Source organism: Nanorana parkeri, unplaced genomic scaffold (genome assembly GCF_000935625.1).
Source record: "Nanorana parkeri isolate BGI_ZX_2015 unplaced genomic scaffold, ASM93562v1 scaffold331, whole genome shotgun sequence".
NCBI lineage: Eukaryota > Metazoa > Chordata > Amphibia > Anura > Dicroglossidae > Nanorana > Nanorana parkeri.
In genome coordinates, this window is record NW_017306599.1 from 852,816 (window position 1) to 874,468 (window position 21,653).

At 41.8% G+C, this 21,653-nt stretch overlaps 1 protein-coding gene across 2 annotated transcripts in view; it reads right to left on the minus strand.

Annotated features, from left to right (window-relative positions):
• Nucleotides 1-19,392: 19,392 nt before the first annotated feature.
• The window catches only part of CUX2 (cut like homeobox 2), a 337,894-nt gene continuing 335,633 nt past the window's right edge, over nt 19,393-21,653 (minus strand). For both annotated transcript variants that reach the window (XM_018558332.1, XM_018558333.1), the window contains one exon: nt 19,393-20,797. In XM_018558332.1, the coding sequence (XP_018413834.1) occupies nt 19,963-20,797 (835 nt within the window). In that variant the 3' untranslated portion in view covers nt 19,393-19,962. The remainder of the gene's footprint in view (nt 20,798-21,653) is intronic.

Consider the following 21,653-nt stretch of genomic DNA (forward strand, 5'->3'; position numbering starts at 1 on the left):
GTGGCAGACTATTGAAGGAAGTGGGTCACAGCTAGGCAACTAACATTTTCAGGTGGAGATCAGCAATGATACACTATGGGGGTGAATTTATCATAGCAATTGCGAGTGTTTGAACTCTCATATGGTTGCATGGGATATATTTGTGCTAGGGATGTTCAGATACCAGTGCCGATACTTGGCATTTTCACGAGAACTACCAGGATTGCAGCAGTTGCAACTGGGACCTGGCTCTGGCTCTTCACCACTGTCTGTATTGTTTTAGGAAAAATGTCACATGACAATAAACAAAAATGTATTATACTTGTATCTGTGAGTACTTGTACTTGCAAAAATGGTATCGGTGCATCTCTAATGTATATTTATTTAAAACAAAATCATACATTAAAACAGAGATGTACAAATCCCAGGAGCTCCGTGTGCTCCTTACAAATGGCAGCTGCTTCCTAACTTTTGAATTTTTCTATAGCCTAGTCTTGGAGCTGGAAAAGTATCTGTACTTGTAATGAGTACGGTACTTGGTATCTGAACATCCCTAATTTACGCCAGATTTATGTTGCTAGTGTAACGTTGTTCATAAATGAGATTAAATAGACTCCAGGAAAGAAGACTCGTAACCCCAGGCAAAAAGCGTAACCGTCGCTTCTTGAAGAAGTGGTCATGGGGACTTAAGTGGCGATTGTTTTGTTAGGTGACGCTCCAGTATCAGACAGCCGCAGAGCAAGTGCAGATGTAAACAGTTGCAAACTTTTGCATAACACGCGCAATCAGGAAAATTGTGCAAGTTCTAGTTAAAACAAAGAGTGGCTAAACAGATCTGCACATACAAAAAAAAATAAAAATCTAATGAGGCTAAAACTATCGCGATTGCTTTGATTCCCCCCACTGTGTTTACTTAAATTTCATCTTCTAAATGATCTCTTCTGAGGGTTGGGAAGATGGGGGACAACAAAAAAGGGGAAGGTTTAATGGGCCCACAGCCATAAGATGATCAGTTCCGCTGCTGACAATCAGGACAGGCAGCAGTTGTTTGTAAGTATCAGATTATAAAAGCAGGCCGTTCTCCACCAATGCAGTTAACATGCCCATTGTGGAGAGGAGATTCTTTGTTTAGTAGAATACCACACTTAATTGGTAACTATTACAAATTCTACAGCTGTGGTGAACTTGTGATGTTTTCTTTTCCCCTGCCAGTTTTCATAATTCTGCCCCTTTTAGACTCATGCCACCTGCAGACATGCCCTTGCTGACCCTTCTCAGGGGTTATTACTGCCTCGGGAGAGATCTAGGACTGGTACACTAGTGAATTGGTTATATTACCTTGTGGTGATTGCTGCAGGTTTTTCCTACACTGGCTTGTGGCACGCTACTCTCCCTTTTAGCTGTCAACTGATTCTTGCGACTGTAATGCATGAAAGAGCATAGATGACCCCCCCCCCCAAGCCAGGTCTGTGTATTGCCCTGGTGGCCATGCGGCTGATCTGTACTGTCATCATAATGATCAGTTACCAATACTACAGGTGGAGCTGCATTTCATACTGTTCAATGCCACTCCTCATACCTGGAGGACGTGGGCAAGACTGCACACATAGGAGTGTACCTGAAGCATCAAGCTTCCATTTTAGGTTAAAAATGTTGTACAATGTATCATGTGGTACTGTTAAAAATGAATATGTATATTTTAATGTCTTTATTAAAAATTGAAATGTGACTTGTGGTTTTTTTTTTTTTAAATGAAGAGACTGTAGTTGAAATAAGCGGATAAAAAGAGGAAGGTTGCTGACATGCATTACTTGTGTGAAAACTAACCAGATGTTCCTTCAGAGTGCGTTGCCTTTCATTAATGGGATTTATTAGACAAGATCTCTTCCATAGCTGCTTGCATCAAAGGTGCAGTCTGCTGCAGTGACTGGTACTGCTCAGGACACCCTGAATTACTGGCCACATTGAAATGTATGAAATTACATGGCTGATCAACTTATAAACATGTTCATGTTTTACAGCTGCAGTTAAGAATTTGTTCTGTAAAGGAATCAATTGTATTTGAAACGTAAAACCGTATAAATACCGGGGTCTCTAAATCCATTCCAGAAAAAGAAATGTCATTCATATTTTACATTATTTAAACATTTTGGTTGAAATTGCTGCAAAATTACAATATATTCCCGCAGCATATTTTTGACCTTACACCCTTATAGCTGTGAATGATGGGAGTTGCAGTACACTAAATACTTCTCCACTGTAGAAATTGCAATGTAAACACCATGCTGTCCTAGAAAGACTGTCCCTGCTAAGACTGATGACAGCTGAATTAAAAGTGATATTAAAGTCTAAAGGTTTTAAGCCTTTTCAAATGCTGCTTCTTGATGTTTATGGGCTAGTTCACATCAGCCCCCGTGCGTTCCCGGCTGATTCAGTGCCGGAACGCACATCCCGGCTGGCTCACTGCGTTCTGGGGCTGCATGCACCATTTTTCTCTGATCGGACCAGAACGCAGACATTGATGTGCCACGCATTCCAGTGCGGGCGATCGCACTGTGCTGATTCAATGCACTGCCACATCCCCTCCTGCACCAGAACGCAGTGAGCTGGCTGGGATGCGATCCGGTGCGTTCCAGCACCGAATCAGGCCGGAACGCACTGCAGAATCAGAGCCCTGGCCCTAATATCCTGTTTTAGGATGACTCCTTCCCCTTACAGGGTTCTATGGAGCCACCCTTGTGTGCTAGTAAGTTGCATGTGTCTTTGCAGACACAGCACGGCAAGCCAGCTTCCTGCTCTTCCTTCTTCAAGCTCGTAGATGGACAGCTGCTGGAGATTCAGGGAAGCTGAGCTGAGAGAGTTGGAGCTGTTAAAAAACTTGATCACTGTAAGTGATTGGGGAAAATTTTAAATAAATACTTTGCTGGAAAATGTGTATTTGTTTGATCTGGATTCATTATTGAAAAAGGTTTGATTGTTTAATACTACTTAAACAGCATCTACTTTATTTCCCAAATTACTTCCTTGGGTATTACTAGCCGAAGGGCACACGTGCCCTATTTTAAGCAAGTCCTTGCACGTTGGAACAAAAATGCTGGATAAGGTTTAGTGTTTCAAAGAAGGTGGATTTCCACACGTGTACTGGAGTGGTGAGTCAGGGATGACCTATCAATGTGTTGCTGCTCCTTTATTGTCCAATCAGCATCTGATGCTTGGTCCTTGATTAAGATTTCCTAAGACAAAGTGGAGGGCTGAGACCTGGCTGTGAAGTGGGGCAGAGATATCTGCACTACAGGACTGGCTGAACAGGATTACAAATCTTTACACATATATGTAAGGGCAGTATGGGCATCAGCGTGTGACCCCCGGCAATAAGTCCCCCCCCCATCACTCACACCTACATCCTACTGTCACAGTTGGGGATCCACTTTAATCTAAACTTTCTGCTTACTCTCCTTGCTGTGCATCTTCTATATACTCTGAGCATTAGATTTTCTAGGCTTTATAGTGGATTCTGCATAGTAATATAGGAAGTTATTTATATGTATATGACCGTGTGACATGATTGGATATCACAGTAGTTTATGGGCCGAGTGCAATAAAAACTGCATATGACCTTTTGTGTCTTGTGTATAGGAAGGACGAGGAAAGGCAAACACTTCAAGGAGGTGCCTTTGCATGTGCTATGCAGGACTTTATCCCATTTACTAAAATGTAAAAACCTGTGCTCATCCAATCATGTCCTATACTTTCTTTTTTTTTTCCCTATGCACATTATTGCATGTATGTTTGACATGAACACATTTCATTTCAGACTTCAGTGAACCGGGCCCAAATGAATTATTCTGTGTGTTAATACCACGTGGGATGAGTTTATTCTGCATTTGTGTTGGAGGTCTGTTCACACCAGGTCTTCGCCCAGCTCAGTCCCAATGCAAAGCGAAGGCAGTTAGCTTTGTATTCAATCAGAACAGTTCACAATACCAGGCTGCTGTGGTGTGTGCTAAAAACACTACTTCATGCAGTTTTTTTCAGCGCAGAGTGTGACACTATCCACAGCCAATAAAACTAAATGAAATGTCACCATTTGATATTGTAGCAAATTAAAAAAAACAATAAAAGAAGTTACACTGTGATGTGTTTTTTTCCCCCTCTCCAGTGAATCGGCACCACAGCCTTCACAGCACACACCAGCTTCTGTGTTTTATGGGCTTGTACACACCATGTCCAGATCAGAACAGTTTATACCCGGACCAATAAAAGCATCCCAATGTATCCCTATGGCAGGGCTCAAAATTTCAAGTCCTCAGCTACTAGCCAGGCCTTAAAAGTTACTCGTCACCAGTTGCCCTACCTAACCCCTACCCTGCCCCGGCCTTAACTCCGCCAGGTGTGACGCAGAGTACAGAGATCAGTAACAACACGGAGTCCAGAGGCCAGACGCACAGTACAAAGGTCAGCAGTAGAGAAGTCAGTAATGTAACTCGGAGTGCAGAGGTCAGCAGTGTTAAGGTGGCCATACACCTTACAACCATTGCAAGACTTTCGTTATGTGATGGTTGTAAGGACAATTTTGTACGATCTGCCCATCTTGGACAGGCAGATCATACCTGCGATCAGCGCAAGCCCTGCCAGCCAAGGGGAGGGCTTGCCGATTATTGTAATGTTGAGCGGGCAGTGAGCGCTTGCATGCACCAGCCTGTGCGGCTTTTGTCTTCCGAACACGCCACCAACCAGCGTGCTTGGAAGACGAAAGTCATGCGACCGTACAGTAGATGCGGTCGCACGCTGCCCATACACCTGCCGATTATCGTACCTTTACACAGAAACAACGGACTTACAGTGCACAGTTGATCTGATTCAGGTGCTCTCTTCCTCTCCTGTTGGGGGGGGTGCATCAATGCTGCCTCCATGTAACAAGGTGAAGCCTCCCTTCAGGTCCCGCACTGCAGAAATTTAAAGAGGTCAGCAGGATGACGCACAGTACAGAGGTCAACAAGAACGCACAGTGCAGGGATCAGTAATAACTCACAGTGCAGAGGTCAGCAAGAACGCACAGTGCACATGGCTGACCTTATTTAGGTGGCCTTTTCTTCTCCTGGTGGGGGGGAGGGAGGGGGGTACATCGATCTGTCCTCTGTACTGTCCTATCTGTCTGACGTGAAGCCTCCCTTCAGCTCCCGCCCTGTCCTGCCAGCCAGCCAATTGGAGCTCTGGGTGGAAGAAGACTGCAGATAACGGACAGCCAGCTGAACATAGAGCGGCCGAATAGGAGAAGAGAAGGGGGAGAGCTGAACGGGTGATCACCGCTGCTGAAGCGGCGGCAGATTCCCCCCTCGTACTGCCGGCGGCGCCCCAGAGCCCTGCCTATGGTATTTCGGGGCTCTGTTCATACCAGTGCAGTCTGTTCCAGTCCGGACAAAAAAAATACTGCTTGTCACTTTTTCTCTGGTCTGGAACGCATGGAAGCACATAAAAAATGCATGCAAATGCACAGGAATGCACCTGTAAGACCATTTTAAGGTAAAATAACGGCAACAAGCAGTGCACCGCGTTCCAGATCTGGTCCAGAAAATGGTGTGAACCTGGCCTAACAGGACTGCTGGTGTGAACAGGCCCTATAATTGCTGTATACTCTTTCCATGTTAATAACTCTGAACAGTATTAGGCCAGATTCACACCTGGGCATTAGCGTTAATATATTTGCGTATACGCGCATATATTAATTATGTGTGTTTATATGAGCAGATTGTAATACATTGAAGTCAATGGACAAAACGCATGCATACACGGGTAAAAACACACAAATCTAATTACAACGCACATTTTCTATTGAGTGTATGGGGCCACAATGAGGTGAGATCTGCCAAAAAGAAGCTTGTGTGCTTTTTCCGGTGACAGGCGTTTTGATTATTGCAACAAAACGCTTAGGTGTGCACAGGTGAATGAATAGAATTTTTTCGGTGACGCTTTTAGTCAGGCTAAATTCGCCGCGACAATACTCTGTGTGAACCAGGCCTTAAAGCCACATCAGCATGTCCGTCAGGCAACTAGTGTTTTTAGAAGGTCAACAGAGGCAGCCTATGAACTTCTCTTACAGATTTCCTGTGTATGCATGATCTACTACTGCCTATGGCGGTTCCTTTAGAAAGACTTAAAAATAAGCTTTTATATGACTGTATATCTGGATCTTTTACAAACCTTTTCCATAATTTTCCATAATGTAATGTCTGTATCCACAACATGGACTACTTCCCCTTCCTACTCCTTCTATGGTAGAAGTGGTAATTCACATATTCCTCCTGGTGCTTTATCTTTAAACATTTACATTCTCTATGTAATTCTGATAAATGTTACTGTATACATTGAACATTCCTCTGCTGGGACAAAATGGTTTTAAGACAAAGCTGCATTTTATGTTTAAACAGACCCATTGGTGATTTATCTGCAGGTTCTTATACTGCCTTCATCCATTCTTTTGTGCTTCCGACCTCACCACACTAGTGTTTACAATGCACATTAGGCCTTAAAGACATTTCCCATTCATTCACAGTGTCTGTATCAAGCCTCACCTCTCCAGTTGTCCCTCACCGCACCGCACCTTCCTCCATTACAGCCGGCACAGAATACTTGGTGTTTCTGGTTAAGGGAAAGCATGTGACCTCCTCCCATGATGCACTGCTCAGGCCCTGGGGTCTGAGCACTGTCACATGACTGAGAGGGTGACCACTCCCCTATAGGTTCTGACACCAGCTGACACTGGGTGTTTTGGTGACTGCTGTGACAAAGGAAGGAGTGGTGGGGGGCATTTACACCATCTTTGAGGTGGCAGGCCTTTGCATTGTCAGGCATAAATTGCTGGCTAATTTGATGTGGGCAACTCTATACAATCCATTAATTTTAGGTCCAGTCTTTCTTTTCCCTTTTTTATAAATGATGTGTGGGCAGGACTGTTTAGCAGGCAGTTTTATTACAGCCTTGGACCAAGGGTCTCTGCCGTGCCAATCTGTGCCCTTTTGGGTTTCCTACTATAGTGTCTGGTTACCTCATCGGATCATAGTGCATTTTCCTTTTTCTGTGGCTGCTTCCTAAGTATGATGAAGAGTTAAAGATAGCTGCCGAAGCAACCATCTAATTCTATCATCATTATGGCTTAGTGTTCTTTTGTTTTCCATCCCTCCCAGGATTTATTGCTTATTATGCCCCATTTTATGCTGGAATGAGGAGAGCCAGGAAATGGGAAAACTGTATAGATAAATATTTACTGCAATTTTCCTCACGTCTGCATAGCTCCTCACCCTGGTGGTGGCCACAAGTCTTTTGAGGAAAAGCCTTGGAGTGGTGGGAGATGGAACAATGAGTGCAACCATAAACTAGTGAGAAGACTGTCCTGTGGGTTGTACGGGGTTGAAGCTGATGCAATGTTTAGTGAATATGTCTTGTCTGTTCAGCCCTGACAGCTTAAAGTGCAAAGTTTAGTAGATCTTGCTATGACACAACTGGGCCTCCTGCTTGCCCCCCCCCCTGTGAATTCATCAGATGGCATGAGTTAATTCTGATGAGCTTAGAGTTACTACCCGTTCATGTAGCCACAACAGGCACGGTTGGTTCTGTAAAGCATTTGCAACCTATTTCTGGGGTTATCGCTGCGTTAGAAAGTCTTATGCCAGTGTCACAAAAGCACAGCAACAATATTTCTTCTTTTTTTTCAAAGATTGCAACACATCCTGGTAGCTCTTATATATGGCACTTACATTCTGGTGCTATGGCTGTGACAAATTCATTAAAGCAGACCTTTACCCCTTTTGACTAAAAATCACATCCGCATACAGCTCTGCACGCTGATATGAAATCATCTTACATTCATTAGCTAAACAAACATATTTTTGTTTTACTTACAATTAATTTTTTTCCACTTCCTGGTCCACTTTGGCACAAATGATGCAATCGTGCCCAATCATTGCATCCTGGGAAGGTTACATCAACAGAACATTGCTGGGAAATCTCATCTGTAATCTTATGAGATCTCAGGGAAAGGCATTTTCCTCCCCTGAGATGATGTACATAGTTACATGTCCTAGTCACATGTGCTAGAGTTCCAGGAAGTAAAGGGAGATATAGCAATCTGCCCTTAGTAAAAATGTCCACGGTCAGAAGACTGGGGAAGGAAAAAAAATAAAATTGGCAATGCAAAAAATAAAAATCCTGCAATAATGTAGAAGTACGTGTTTGTAGATTGTCATTACTAAACATTTATAAAGGTGCCTTTGATGTTATTTTGCAGATATGGGTAAAGGTCCTCCTGTAAGAAATATCGCCATATCAGTGATAAGAAAAGTATTCTGCCTGAGACAATTCTACAGCAGAATTATATATACTTTACCGACAGCTAATCTGTCCCAATCTATGGACGGGAGGCCGATTTCTAATGCCTGTCTACAACAATTTATTTGCATTTAGGGGAAACGTGGGGTGTGGAAAGTTTGGCTTTTGCAATATCAGATTTAGGTTTGGTTCTTCTGCTTTTCATATTCAGAATTCAGGACAGCTAAGAATAGTGACAAAGAAAAGACAGGACAAAGGGAAGTATCAAGTTCTATATTTAGTGTCTTTTACATAAGTTTTGCATTTTTGTTTTTAAACAAATGACTTCTTTTAGTTTATCATACAAACTGGATACAGTACACGATTCTATGGTAATTACATGTCCACTTTTAGTCCAACAGTATCCCTGTAATCAGACCATGCTAAGTGCTTAATTCAATCCCATTACATGAACATCCCAATGTACACACTAAACATTAGAATGTGATGAAAGTCTTACGCTGCAAGTAAAGTGGACCTGTCACCTATCATGGTAGAGGTTACAGCATTATGGACTAAACCAAATTCAGACGAGGGCATAGTCTGTGAAGTTAACAGAAAAAAACAGGTTGAGTATTTTACCAGACCTCAAGTTAGATGACTGATTGTGGCCCGTGACAGGAGCTCTATGAGAGGAGAGTACAACAGAGGTACTATGCAGGTTACAGCAGCACTATGAAGTCCTTGTAAACTCTGAGCAATAAGTAGTAAAACATAATAAACCTTGCAAACTGAGCCAGCAACATGCTTGGGCAAAGCTCCACGGCAATGGAAATAAATGACATAAGGTTCCATTATGGACAAAATTGGATTGCAAATAAAATGTTGAGCTGCTTCTGAACTGCCCATTTCAACATTTTCTAGTATGATGACTGTTGGGGTGTTTAGGGTACAGCTTCAACAGCTTGGATGATGCTTCAGAGATTGGAGGCTTCTATTGCAGACTTCTACCTGAAAATGTTAGCTGCCTGACTGCCATGCTGATCCAATGGCTTCAATACTTTCTAAGTCCCTGAACTGGAATTAGTATGCAGATCAGGAGTCCTGACTTTACTCTGGTATTTCTGAACTGCATAATTGTTAGAGGACAGTGACTTAGAAAATACTGAAGCCAGAGATTAAGCATAACAGCCAGGGAACGAACATTCAGAAACAGAAAGAGGTCAGTGATGGCATCCTTCATATCTCAGAAACAGAAAGAGGTCAGTGATGGCATCCTTCATATCTCAGAAACAGAAAGAGGTCAGTGATGGCATCCTTCATATCCCAGAAACAGAAAGAGGTCAGTGTTGGCATCCTTCATATCTCAGAAACAGAAAGAGGTCAGTGATGGCATCCTTCATATCTCAGAAACAGAAAGAGGTTAGTGATGGCATCCTTCATATCTCAGAAACAGAAAGAGGTTAGTGATGGCATCCTTCATATCTCTTACTTTATAAAGAATGATTCTGTTTTCTGACTGGGACTTTTATAACAGCTGAAAGCATAAGCACTGATGGAGAATAGAACTGCACCATGCAGAAAATAAACACTGATGGAGTGTATGAAGGACTACATTTCTGCATATTACATACAGTACTTATTGCTTTCTGTACGGTATAATGAAACCGATATGTGTAGTTCAATCAAATCAAAAGACCCATTGATCTACTTGATGGAGACTCAGTTACATTAACTAAAACACAGTAGCAGCAATTGTGTATTTAGATACAAAACGTTCTATTTCAAAAAAGGGGACTTCAAGACAGCTGTACATCATAATGAATGGCAAGGATTAGATGAGAGATCAGTCATTAGAATCATAAATAGTATACAAATTTTAAACCCAATTGAAGTTAAATACAAAAGTACATAAAGTATATAAAAGTGCAGAAAATATATTTAAATGTCTTGGCTTTTAATTAAACGCTAATTGCAAAACAAAAACAAAAAAGACTGCAGAACTCTGCGTGAAAGCAGCAGGCGGACATGCCCCCTGCTTCTCAGACCACTGTAGGCAGACCATTACTTTCACACAGAGTGCAGTGGTCTTTTTCTGCACCCTGCTGCTGGAGTTCACTTAAAAGCAAAAAGAAAAAAAATACTTTAACATTGTTTTTTTCTACTCCCCCCATTTAATTACTAGAAAACAAGCTTTGAACAGAACCAAGATGGGCTTTTTAATTCACCTGCAGTGATATGGAATAATTTCAAATAAAAGTAAAATGTCAGAATGCAGCAATAATATGATGGATCACATCTGGGAAATGGTGCAGATTGAACACAGGCTTCAGTTTTATTTGTGTAATCTATGGAGCCAAACAGAAAGCGAAAGTATCCAAAGTGTAAGAAGACGACAGCATAGATTACACAACTACTAGTTTCAAGTACTTTGTTATTCTGAGCAATAGGCCATTGAGCTCACTTTTCTTTCTACAATTTAATATTGCCTGCAAACAATGTAAACCCACAAAAACACTATGAACATAATAATATATTCTTTATACAGAAAGTAAACTTCAGTATACACTGACAGACATCATGTCTTCATAGAAGGGGAAGAAGTGTCCTGCCAGGTTTAGATTCAGTTTGTATTGGAAAGGTTTTCTGCCATCTAGTGGAGAAGAGTATAATGCAGCATTTCTTCTCTTCTGTTTGAGCCCCTAAGAGGTGAAACCGTTTGATTGAAAAGACTGAAAACCACTTATATATATATATATATATATATATATACAAATATATATATACATATATACATATATAAAAGAAGAACACCATGTTTTTTCTTCTCTTTGTATTTTTTTTAAAATTAATTTATTACAGGTATTTATATAGTGCTGACATAGTGCACATTCAACACATTCACACCAGTCCCTGCCCTCAAGAAGCTTACAATCTAACATGTACTATCTCACATGTACACATACAGGGCCAATTAGCCTATTAGCATGTCTTTGGAGTGTGGGAGGAAACCCGAGTATGTAGAGGAAACCCACACAGGCACAGGGAGAACATGCAAACAAAGACAGTGACCTGGCTGGGATTTGAACCAAGGACCCCTAGTCCTGCCAGGCAGAAGTGCTTACCACAACACCACTGTGCTGCCCTCTTTAGCTTCTCCCTTATGTACACACCTTTTAATGGGGATACCTTTTGAAACTTCAGGCTGAGCATTTATTTCTAGTTTTGGATAGAGCAGGGAGAGCACTAGATCCTCCGTCAGGTTTTTATTGCTGCCTGTGACCACATTGGAGGGATTTTCCCTCACTTCCTTCCTTGGAGACAAAACAGGAAGTGATGGGAAATTCCTGCTCCTTTAAATTTCCCATTACTGTCTGTTCTTGATGACAGTGGTCACTAGAACAAGAAATGAAGTGGAATTTCCCTGAAGGAAGCACATACAATAAAAACCCAATGGAGGATCTAACCCTTCCAGACCCAAAGAAAATGTATAACCTGGAGTCCTGCTGTAACAAGATCGCACATGTAAAATCATTAAAAAAAAACCTTACTAGTTTCTGATTTGCTACTTGTGTTGTATGGGCACAAGTAATAATTAAAGCAGAACTGTGGGGGGAAAAGTCTTAACCTTGCAGTGGTGCTACCTCAACAGTGTACGGGAAGTGCTTGTTTATGTCTAGGTTTAAAAATAAACATTATTCTCACCCTATCCTCAGAGCCAGCCTGCTCCCCCTCCACTGCAGTGGCCTAAGGATCCTTTAGTAATCACGTTCTATACAGTGTACAGGTCGTGAGGACACCGAGGGACATACCATTGCTGCAGCAGAGGAGGGGACAGGCAGAAAGGAGTGCTGTCACAGCAAGCCAGATTCTAGACACACATAAGCACTTAGCCCTTGCAGTGCAGGAGCTTAAGATTCCCCCCCGGAGTTGTTCTTTAAATTTGACCAGAGATATATGTGTGTCCTGGAAACTTCAGCATGCCTCAACCACACAGATTCATACAACAAACTATGATCAGTACACTATTGCATGGAATTACGTGGATGCACAATAGTGTTTTCTTCAATGTTTGTCTTGAGTGGCTGGAAGCTAATAAAAGACAACAAATGACAACTTTCCCCCACACACGCTCCAGCAGAAAATAAGAACACAGGAGGGGATCACATGCTTTAGGTGTTACAGTGCTGGAAGTTCTGTAGATACGGGCTACGAATAATTGTACTGATGGACCAAAGGAGTCCAGATTTGGAATCACTAGTAATAGGGCAAGCTGGAATTTTTGGTCTGTTATTCTTTTTTTAATTCTTTCTTTATTGAAAAGTTTTGATTACAAAACAGGAGAAAATATGTAAGAGAAAAAAAAACATGGAAGGTACTAACAAGGAAGGTGTAAAGTACAATCATCAGGGGTCTGCTATTTTATAAAAATATCTCCTTTTTTTTCTCTTCTGTCTCTGTCACATTTGGGAGACTTCACTTCGTGTCCATAGGCACAGCAGGAAATCACTCTAAAGTGAGGGTTAGGCCTCATTCACACGAGAAAAAGCCGGTGTTTTATCGAATGTTCCAACTCGAGATCTCCAACGACCGGACTTCCGGTTTAGTTAGAAGTAAGAGGTTTGTCCGAAAAAGCTCTATTGCACCTGCGCCACCCGCGGCATTTCCCTGTAGACATAGTACACAGCAATAAAGTATTAAAATGAACTAGGCTCAGACTAATCCAGCACGTTATTAATCTGAGTGCCCCACTAAATATGTCCGCCGCTTGCGGCCATATTGAGTGGGGCAACTCAGATGAATAATGTGCTGGATTAGGGTGACCCTACTTTATTTTAATACTTTATTGCTGTGTAGTACGTGTATAGGGAAATGCCGCGGGTGTCGCAGGTGCAGTAGAGCCTTCTCGGCCAAATCTTTAGTTAGTACGCAGCCCCTGTCCGTCTCTATGGGAGTACGCTACCCTGCACCACCCTACGATCACCCCAAGTGCAGGTCCATACGGGTGCGGGTGTCCCAGCTCGGACGCAGACAGGATCCATCCTGTCAGCGTACGATTACGGACACCCCCACGGACGTGCAGGGCAGGTGAGTGTAGGGGGGCTGCGAAGGACAGGGGCTGCGTACTAATCACACGCAGCACCTGTCCTTCCCGGGTCTGCCCAATACGGCCATGCAACCAGCACGGAGCTGTACGTGCCGGCTTTTTCTCATGTGAATGAGGCCATAGTAGTCATCAAAACAAGTATGTCCATCTACCCAATTTGCTTTCTATTACTGTTTTGGTGACAGCTCAGAATTTTAGATTTTCCTTTATAACAAAAACAGACAGAGAGAGTAAATCTAATTGTGCATATATAGCAACAAAAACCTAAATGTAGAAAAAAAGTCACCATACCAACCTTACATCCATAATGACTGTTTCCTAAGCCCCATAGCAGTGATGTGGGACTTCACTAAACAGTCATTCTGGTTGTATTTCTATGTACACAGACTTGGTTTAGCCATGCACCCGCCCCTATAGAAGGATCTAGATGAGGTTTGTGCGGTTTGGGTTATGTACTTCAAGCAATTAAAATCTCACCACTCTTTCTAAAACTAAAACAAACAAAGAAGAACGTTGATGATAAAACAACACTAACGAGGAATAACCCAGCACTCCTGACTATTTCCATGGACAGTAAGACAGAATAGTGTCTGTCTATAGCATGTGAAAGTATGTCTGATGGTTTATATTTCTGAACATATAGGGGTCTATTTATAACCAAATCACGGAGCCATTCACCCCCAGAGCCTTTCTGAACATTCATTCTGTGCAAATAGATTACATTACATACTTTCGACCTGAAAACACATATCTAACAACGTGCATCTATTCGCACAGAATATATGTTCACAAAGATTTGTAGGGCAAATGGCTCTGCAAATTGGTTATAAATAGACCCCTAAGAGTTCCTGTAGTAAGTAAATGCAAAAGACCAAATCAAATATAGGAGGGTGGTCCTTTGCTGATGCCTTCTGGATTTTGTAGAACCCCATTTCATATAATCTACACTGCCTGCGTTATGTACTGTAGTTATAAAGATCAGTTGTACCCCAATGGTATACCGGCAGCTACTGGGACCAGGGCCTAAGGGGGCAGCTCCGATACTAATTAAGCATAGCATGTCTCTTGTTAGCTGAGGAAAGCATCATCATAATGTGTTGATCATGGGTGAGGTATGAGGCATTAATACTCGGAAATGTGTTATGCTGGTGCAGATGTAAAATATTAAGAAAAAAAAACTGGCACAAGTGGGGCAGATGCCCCTCGCCACCATAACTCCCAACTGCCTCTTTTTTGGAAATAAATTCCTCTGCCCCTCTTTCCCCCTATACTGTCAATCTTTTATGTCTGATATATAGACCTTTATAATTAAATGTACTGCCAAATTCCCACACGTGTTTATAGAAATTATTTAGTAGCATTTCAAACATAAGTATAAAGGAAATGCACCACTTGGTTTACTTTACTCAGCCACATTTTGTGCATATAAATATTTTTGGTTTGCATATCTGTGGGTGTGCCAAGGGTGCGCCCTTTTTCTAATTTTTTTGCTCCCATTTCTCATCTCAGAAAGTTGAGAGGTATGCTGCAACCAATCGGGCTTCTCATTTAATACACAATTAGGAATTGGGGGTGTCAGCTATGGGCAATTGCTTCACTTTTGCTTGAATTTTCTTTACTTCAGTTTTTTTTTCTTATTCCAATCTCTAATAGACATTACTTGGGGTGGGGCCCTGTGAAGTGAACTAAATCACTGATTTTAACTACGGTATCCATTGATAACACTAGTTATTTAAGGGATAAGCACATTCTAGATAATAATAGGCACCTTATAAAACATCATTATGTGTTAGGAAAACATTATTTTAATCTGCACATTTGACTCACATAGGCGATGTCAATAGCTATTTTCATTCTAAATTACAGTATGTGACACATTGCAGGATATCATTGCTCTGGTCCATGGATAATACAGACTGCCAATGTTGGTAAGCAAATGCACATTAGATAAACTGTATGGCTATATAGCAAATGCATTAAAAGAATATCTATAACGTCTATATTTAGGCCTATCAGGCTTTGTTCAGTGTTTAGCTAATAGAGTGTGAAGCAAGCTTAGCCATCTATTATTTCATTTCACAGGTAGGAATATATAAAAGAGACTCAAATGACATCAATGTCAACCACAAGCAATGCATTCATGTACAAAACAAACACTTAAAATAAATGATATATGCATATGGCTGTAGGAACCCACCAGTAATCCACCAAAACAGGTAGCACTAATATAACTTGAGAAAAGATACTAGATCAACAACAATGATGTTGTAAACAAAAGAAGCTACTGGAATAACCCCATTGTAAGAGATCCCCAAGGAAATTAGAGGGAAAAAACAGAACCCAAGAGAAGACTAGCTGGTGTGCACAAGAAGGTCCAAGCCTCAAAAACCTAACTCTTCGGGAGGGGGGATACCGGCAGCAGGATCCCAGTATGTTGTGCCTACTGATAATCCAAGGGAGCACAGGGCCACCACAGGGCCATGCTTAGCAGGATATTTCCTGCTAAGCAGGAGATGAAGAGCAGCAAAATGAAGAGCACCCAGATAATGAATCCTCCTTCTTTTGTGTGGAAACCACCAGGGGAGAAGAGCCAGACGGCGATACCTTGTCTCTGAGGAAGATACTGTGATCAAGAATATCACACTCATCCAGTGTCATCCAACGTAGGGACCAAGCCATTTGTCTTGTCATTAGGTCAAGCTCCCAGACCGTTCCAGAGGTGAAGGTCCAGCAACACCGTAAGCGATGTCCATTGAAGACCAGGTCATGACACAGAAGAATCTCCTGATGAGATGGGAACTGTCTGTTCTGGGGAACCAGAATGAAGCCCCAGGCATGAGGACACACCAAATAGTGTACTTCTACCTGGGTGGCAAGGAAAGAAACCATCTCATATGTTCCAAGTGGCTTACAGGTAGCGTCAGGAAATTCTTGATTCAGAGAGACTATTTAGGTGTCTTGCCCCATCTCAAGGCTCCCATGAGTGGAGGCTGAAAACAAGTCAACAGGTAAAGGGGGAACTACCTTGGGAGGGTACTCCACAAACCCATAAATGTGAGGAAATGAAAATTCTTCTGACAGATGAAGAAGGGATCTATGCCCTACAGGGTGTAGACTCATTAGGTGAGTATATAGGCTGAGTAATCTTGTCTGATGAAGAGCCAGAGTTAGAAACACTAACTGCCTGAGAGGCTTAGTCCCCCCAATGCTTGCAGATATGAGGGCCCTCACTCTCTTTAGGTTATGTCGCTTAAACATTCTGCAGTGGGCATTCCTCCAGAAACTGCTATAGGACACAGTACATCAGAGACAGTAACCAGGGCCAACTTGGAATAGGGGCTTGGGATGTTCAGAGTTGGACACTGCAGGGAAAGGCACCAAAGCATGCTTAGAAACTCTGTGGTCAGAGGCACAAGTAGATAAAAAGTGGACACAGGTCCCTGTGGAATGAAGGTCTCAGCTGCACCCGGTGGACTCTGAAGAGGATGATCCTATGACAATAGGGGCCCCAGGTTCTCGATTTTGGACGTTGGTACCTTCTGGGTATACCAGATAAACACCCCCAGAAGCACAAGGGGAGCATGGGCTGAGGTAACCCTTGGCAGCGGGACTGTCCTCTGTGAGTGTTTTAAGAAAGACATGTTGCATTAGCATAGCGGTAATGCAACTAGGCCAGAATTAAGGAAAGGCCTCAGGGACTCACAGACTGGTGCTGATGAGAGTTGTCAGTGGCCAGAGGTGACCAAATCACTGTAGGCGAGCAGTGAAAATAGGCTGTAGAGCGATATGGGGCTACATATGCAGGAACAGCATCAGGATGATTATTCCTCCATGCTGAACGTTGGGAAAGAGATCATAGAGTGCACATGTGCAGCACTCATAGAGTGACTAAGCGCCTGTGTGCGTGAAATGCTTCAGAGGTCTCAATTTATCGCTTGTGTAATGCCTTTATGAAAAATAATGAATAAAGAAAGAGTTCAAACATAGCTGGTATGCACACATCTAATTTTTCTGTATAGTAGCTGTGAGCAAATAAGCTGGATGAGGACCTGCCTATAGTAGGCAAGCATGGAGTAACCGGGAGAGACACACTGCTTTTCTACCCAGGTGACATAAATGCTCTTGACAGACAGGGTCACAGCTGGTGCTGTGCCACAGCTCTGGACCTAGAAAGCGCTCCACAGCTAGCTATCAGAGTACACTTAGGTCTGGAAAGTGCCACAATGCAGAGGCCAGTGCCCGAAGGTCACAAACAAGGCTACCCCACACATTCAGCCAGGTCTTGTACAGCCTCCAAGACACCAAGGAAAAACACCAGCAGTGTATCATGACTAGTGATTGAAGTCACCAAGGATAAATAACACAAAAGTTAGAAAACTAGCAAAAAATAGACCTTTCAGCAGAGCTAAAGAAATGGCATCCAACCTCCTAGGTCCCTAGCAAAAAACTGAGGAATGCTTGGTAGAGGAGGGGTTATACAGGAGCTGGCTTACGATTTTCCTGTTTGCCAGAGTCCTAACCTTCTGCAGGCGGCAGTATAAGCTGTTTCTGAATTCCTGTGACCCTAAATGGACAATGGAGAAAGCACATCCATGTGTGTTGCCATGGATTTTTAGACATATCCCATTTAACTAACATGAAAAATGCTGGCTAATGCATCAAAATACACAATGCGGAACCTTTTACATTATAGGGTTGTGTTTCCAATGCAGTGCATTGCATCGGTGTGACCAGGTTCTGCTGAAAACAATAGATTTTCTCATTTCCCTGCATTATACCCGTGTTTAAATTACAGTAAAACACATGATATGGCATTCTGTGGGAACTTGGTGTATCAGTGATGGTCTTTACATCGTGAAATCACAAAATAATTGTTCCATGCAAGCAGGTGTAGCTATTATTAAAAGAATGTATAAAACACAGCAAAAATGTATATCGTCCAAAGACAAAGATAGTGATACTGAAGCCTGGTAATATGAGACATGGCTGGAAACACAGACGGAAAGCATTAGGTTTAGTAAAAGGTGCACGGGATCATGTATAAACAAATAGCACCGGACCTCAGGTTTAAATATGTCTACACTGTTCATAGCAACCAATAATAAGCATTATTTGACGTATTCATACATGAGGTCTGCTATGTCACTTGACGCTAAAACAAATCCCTGGAATCTATTTTGAAGTCAATCTGCAGTAATTTATGGCTGTAAATGTAAAGAACTCCACAAAGTTCCATGTAATCTCCTAGGCCTGGTTCACACCTAGGTTTTAAAGCAGTTTTCGCCCGTTTGTTGCACTTTTTTTTTTTTTGCACGATTTTGCTTTTAAGAACAACAACGCAAACATTGCACAGTTCTCAATGCATAGGGATGTCTATGGGACCAAAGCATGTGGCACTCGCCTGAAAATAGCTCCTGCAACTTTTTGCTCAACAGGCGATATTGCACGCACAACGCAACCCTAAGGTGTGATCTGTCACCATTGGCTTATATGGGTTTTTTTGTTTACGCGATATCATGCAACTGAATCCGTGCGATAAAATGCCTAGGTGTGAACCAGGCCTTAAATTACACTTTTTCCCTTGTGTCCTATACTAGGAAATCTTCCTGAGTTCCAGATTTCACTGACCTTTCTAAATAATGCAAGAAACAACTTTGTAGCATTCTCCTGTAATAAACGTGGATCAAATGTGTGAAACATAGAGCTATGTTCACCTTAGGAGGATTGCAGATCTTGGAATGAAATTCACTTAACAGGTTTTAAATGTACCCAGGAATGCCTGGCTCATTTATGATTAGCACAATATATAAAAGTGACAAAATCCAGAAAAAACACAAGTAAATAAATATGTACTAATACACTAATGCATCGTGATACACAGCATTGTTTTTCTTGTACTGACTCATGGATCTTAAACCTTTCCCATACAAAAGTCAAAATGACGCAGTTGTAAGAGTGGGAGTTCATATAACTCATTTTTGTTCTACAACAATCACAGCTACTTGGAGTTGTATGTCACAATACTTTAAAGTGGACCATCTGATCTACACACATTTCATGGCAATACACATTCAGTTTAGAGTCTTACAGACTGTGTCTGTCTCTTCAGAGGGTAGGAATCACCACTGTCTTGTAGACAGCTGAAGAAACCAAAGCAGCTTCTCATTTGGTCAGCCTCCTAGTGCTTTGTGATGGCTTTAAACAACAGTCTTAATCTCATCCAGTGGCAAGCTACAGGACTTTACTGTAATTACAGGTACATCACTGTGGTTTAACTTCAATCTCTTTATCAAAGCAGCTGAGGGTGTTAATAAATTCCAAATATTTAATAAAATATCTAAAATGTTTATAAATACTTTTTCCTAAAAGAGTCAATTTGTTTAACATTGAAAATTAAGTTTTGTTTTTCACAATTTTCCCTTGAATTTCAGTCTCCCTTGTTATAATTGTCTACTCCACAAAGCAAAATATATAGAAAATATTTCATATCGGTTCTCTGCAGCAGCTCTGCTCCATAATTTGGATTCACAGAGAATGGTAGAAAGAGTGCAGGGTTGTACAGAAATGTATGTTTAAAACTCCCATTCCAGAGTCTCTTCCTTATTTGCAGCTCTTTCAAGCCTATGGATAATATTATTAAGATTAGCCATCTTTTCATTCCTCTTCTGGTTGTTGGGGCTATGCTTTGCAGAGGGATGTAATGGAACACTGTCACTATTTGGACTGGAAGATTGAGCCTTGATGGGTATGCCGTTAGGCAGGGATGGAGAAATGGGAGCTGAACATGAAGGTACAGGAGAGACGGACATCATGAGGCCAGGTGATGAGGCTGCTGATGGTGAGTTTAGAGAAACCTCCAAGCTGCAGCGGGAAGATTCTACTGTTGATTTAAAGCTGATGGGGTCAGCCTGTGGGTGGTCTGTTGCTATGCTCTCTTTATGGGAAAGTACAGAAGCACAGTCATGAGTTGAGGGTTGATGAGAGGTCTCATGCACTGAACTGCTCCTTCGTAAATAGTGTAGTCTCTGAACACCATCACAATGAGGGGACATCAGCTGCTTTTCCCTAAGTGCTCTGGATGGGTCAGATTCACAACACTTTCCGGATGCTGTTCCAGAGCCACAAGATTCACAATGATTGGAAGCATCGAAATCATCTTCTTCCTCTGTGTTCTCATTTTTAATGTCCACAGTACTTCTCATATCCTTGGAGTAGCAGTTACTGTGCAGCAAGTGTTTTAGGTCACTGATTAGCGGTTTCCGGTCTCCTGTTTCGGAATACGGACTATGAGCAGTCAGGTCTCTGTGTGAGGCGGCTGCTGATGTGAAGCTATCACAACTGTTTGGTTCTTGGTCTGTGTCATTGTCCTGCTGACCTTCCACCAGAATCTCCCTTCGCATTCGAGACCTACAAATCCGCACAAATATCAGTTTTAGTTATTATTTACTGTTGTACTGACAACTAAAGAACCACATAACAGACTGCATGAAAATAATATGGAAACAAAATTGTAAGGACAGTAATAAAACAGTTGTGTGTACCACAGAAATACAAAGTATATCTATACAGTACAAGTAAACTGAAGTATCTTCTTATTAGAGGTGCACCTAAATAGAAATTTAAAAACGAAACCGAAATAAAAAAAATTGTCAGGCCGAAACCGAACATGTTTTTATTTACATTTTTTCAATTTTTTAAAACTTATTTTAATTTATTTTTTTATAAACTTTTTAATTTTTTTATATTTATTTTATTATTCATTTTTTATTAAATATTTTTATTTTTTACTTTACTTTTAGGGGCTTTTGGGAAATATTAGGGGTCTAAACAGACCCCTGATATTTCCCTTTTAAAATAGAAAAAGAGATTGAGGACACAGAGTCCTCTATCTCTTTTTCTGTATCCCCTGTTATGAATGAACAAGAATCCTCTATGAGTGTTCCTGTTCATTGATAACATGAGGACAGAGTATGTTTACTATTACTACAACTATGAAAGAACAGCAGGTGATGTAGATCACTCCCATTAATTCATAATTGAGGATATAGTCAACAAACTCTGTCCTCAATTATGTACAAACACTTAGCAATCACTGATTACTGAGTGTTTGCACTCGCCCTCCTCTCTAACACACTGTCACAGGAGGCTAAGCGAGCGATGTGGGAGGAGAGCTCAGCCTCCTGTGACAGCGTGGGCTGTCTCCGCCCCCACACCGCTCTGCCAGACTGTGATAGGCAGCTGAGCGGTGTGGGAGGAGAGACAC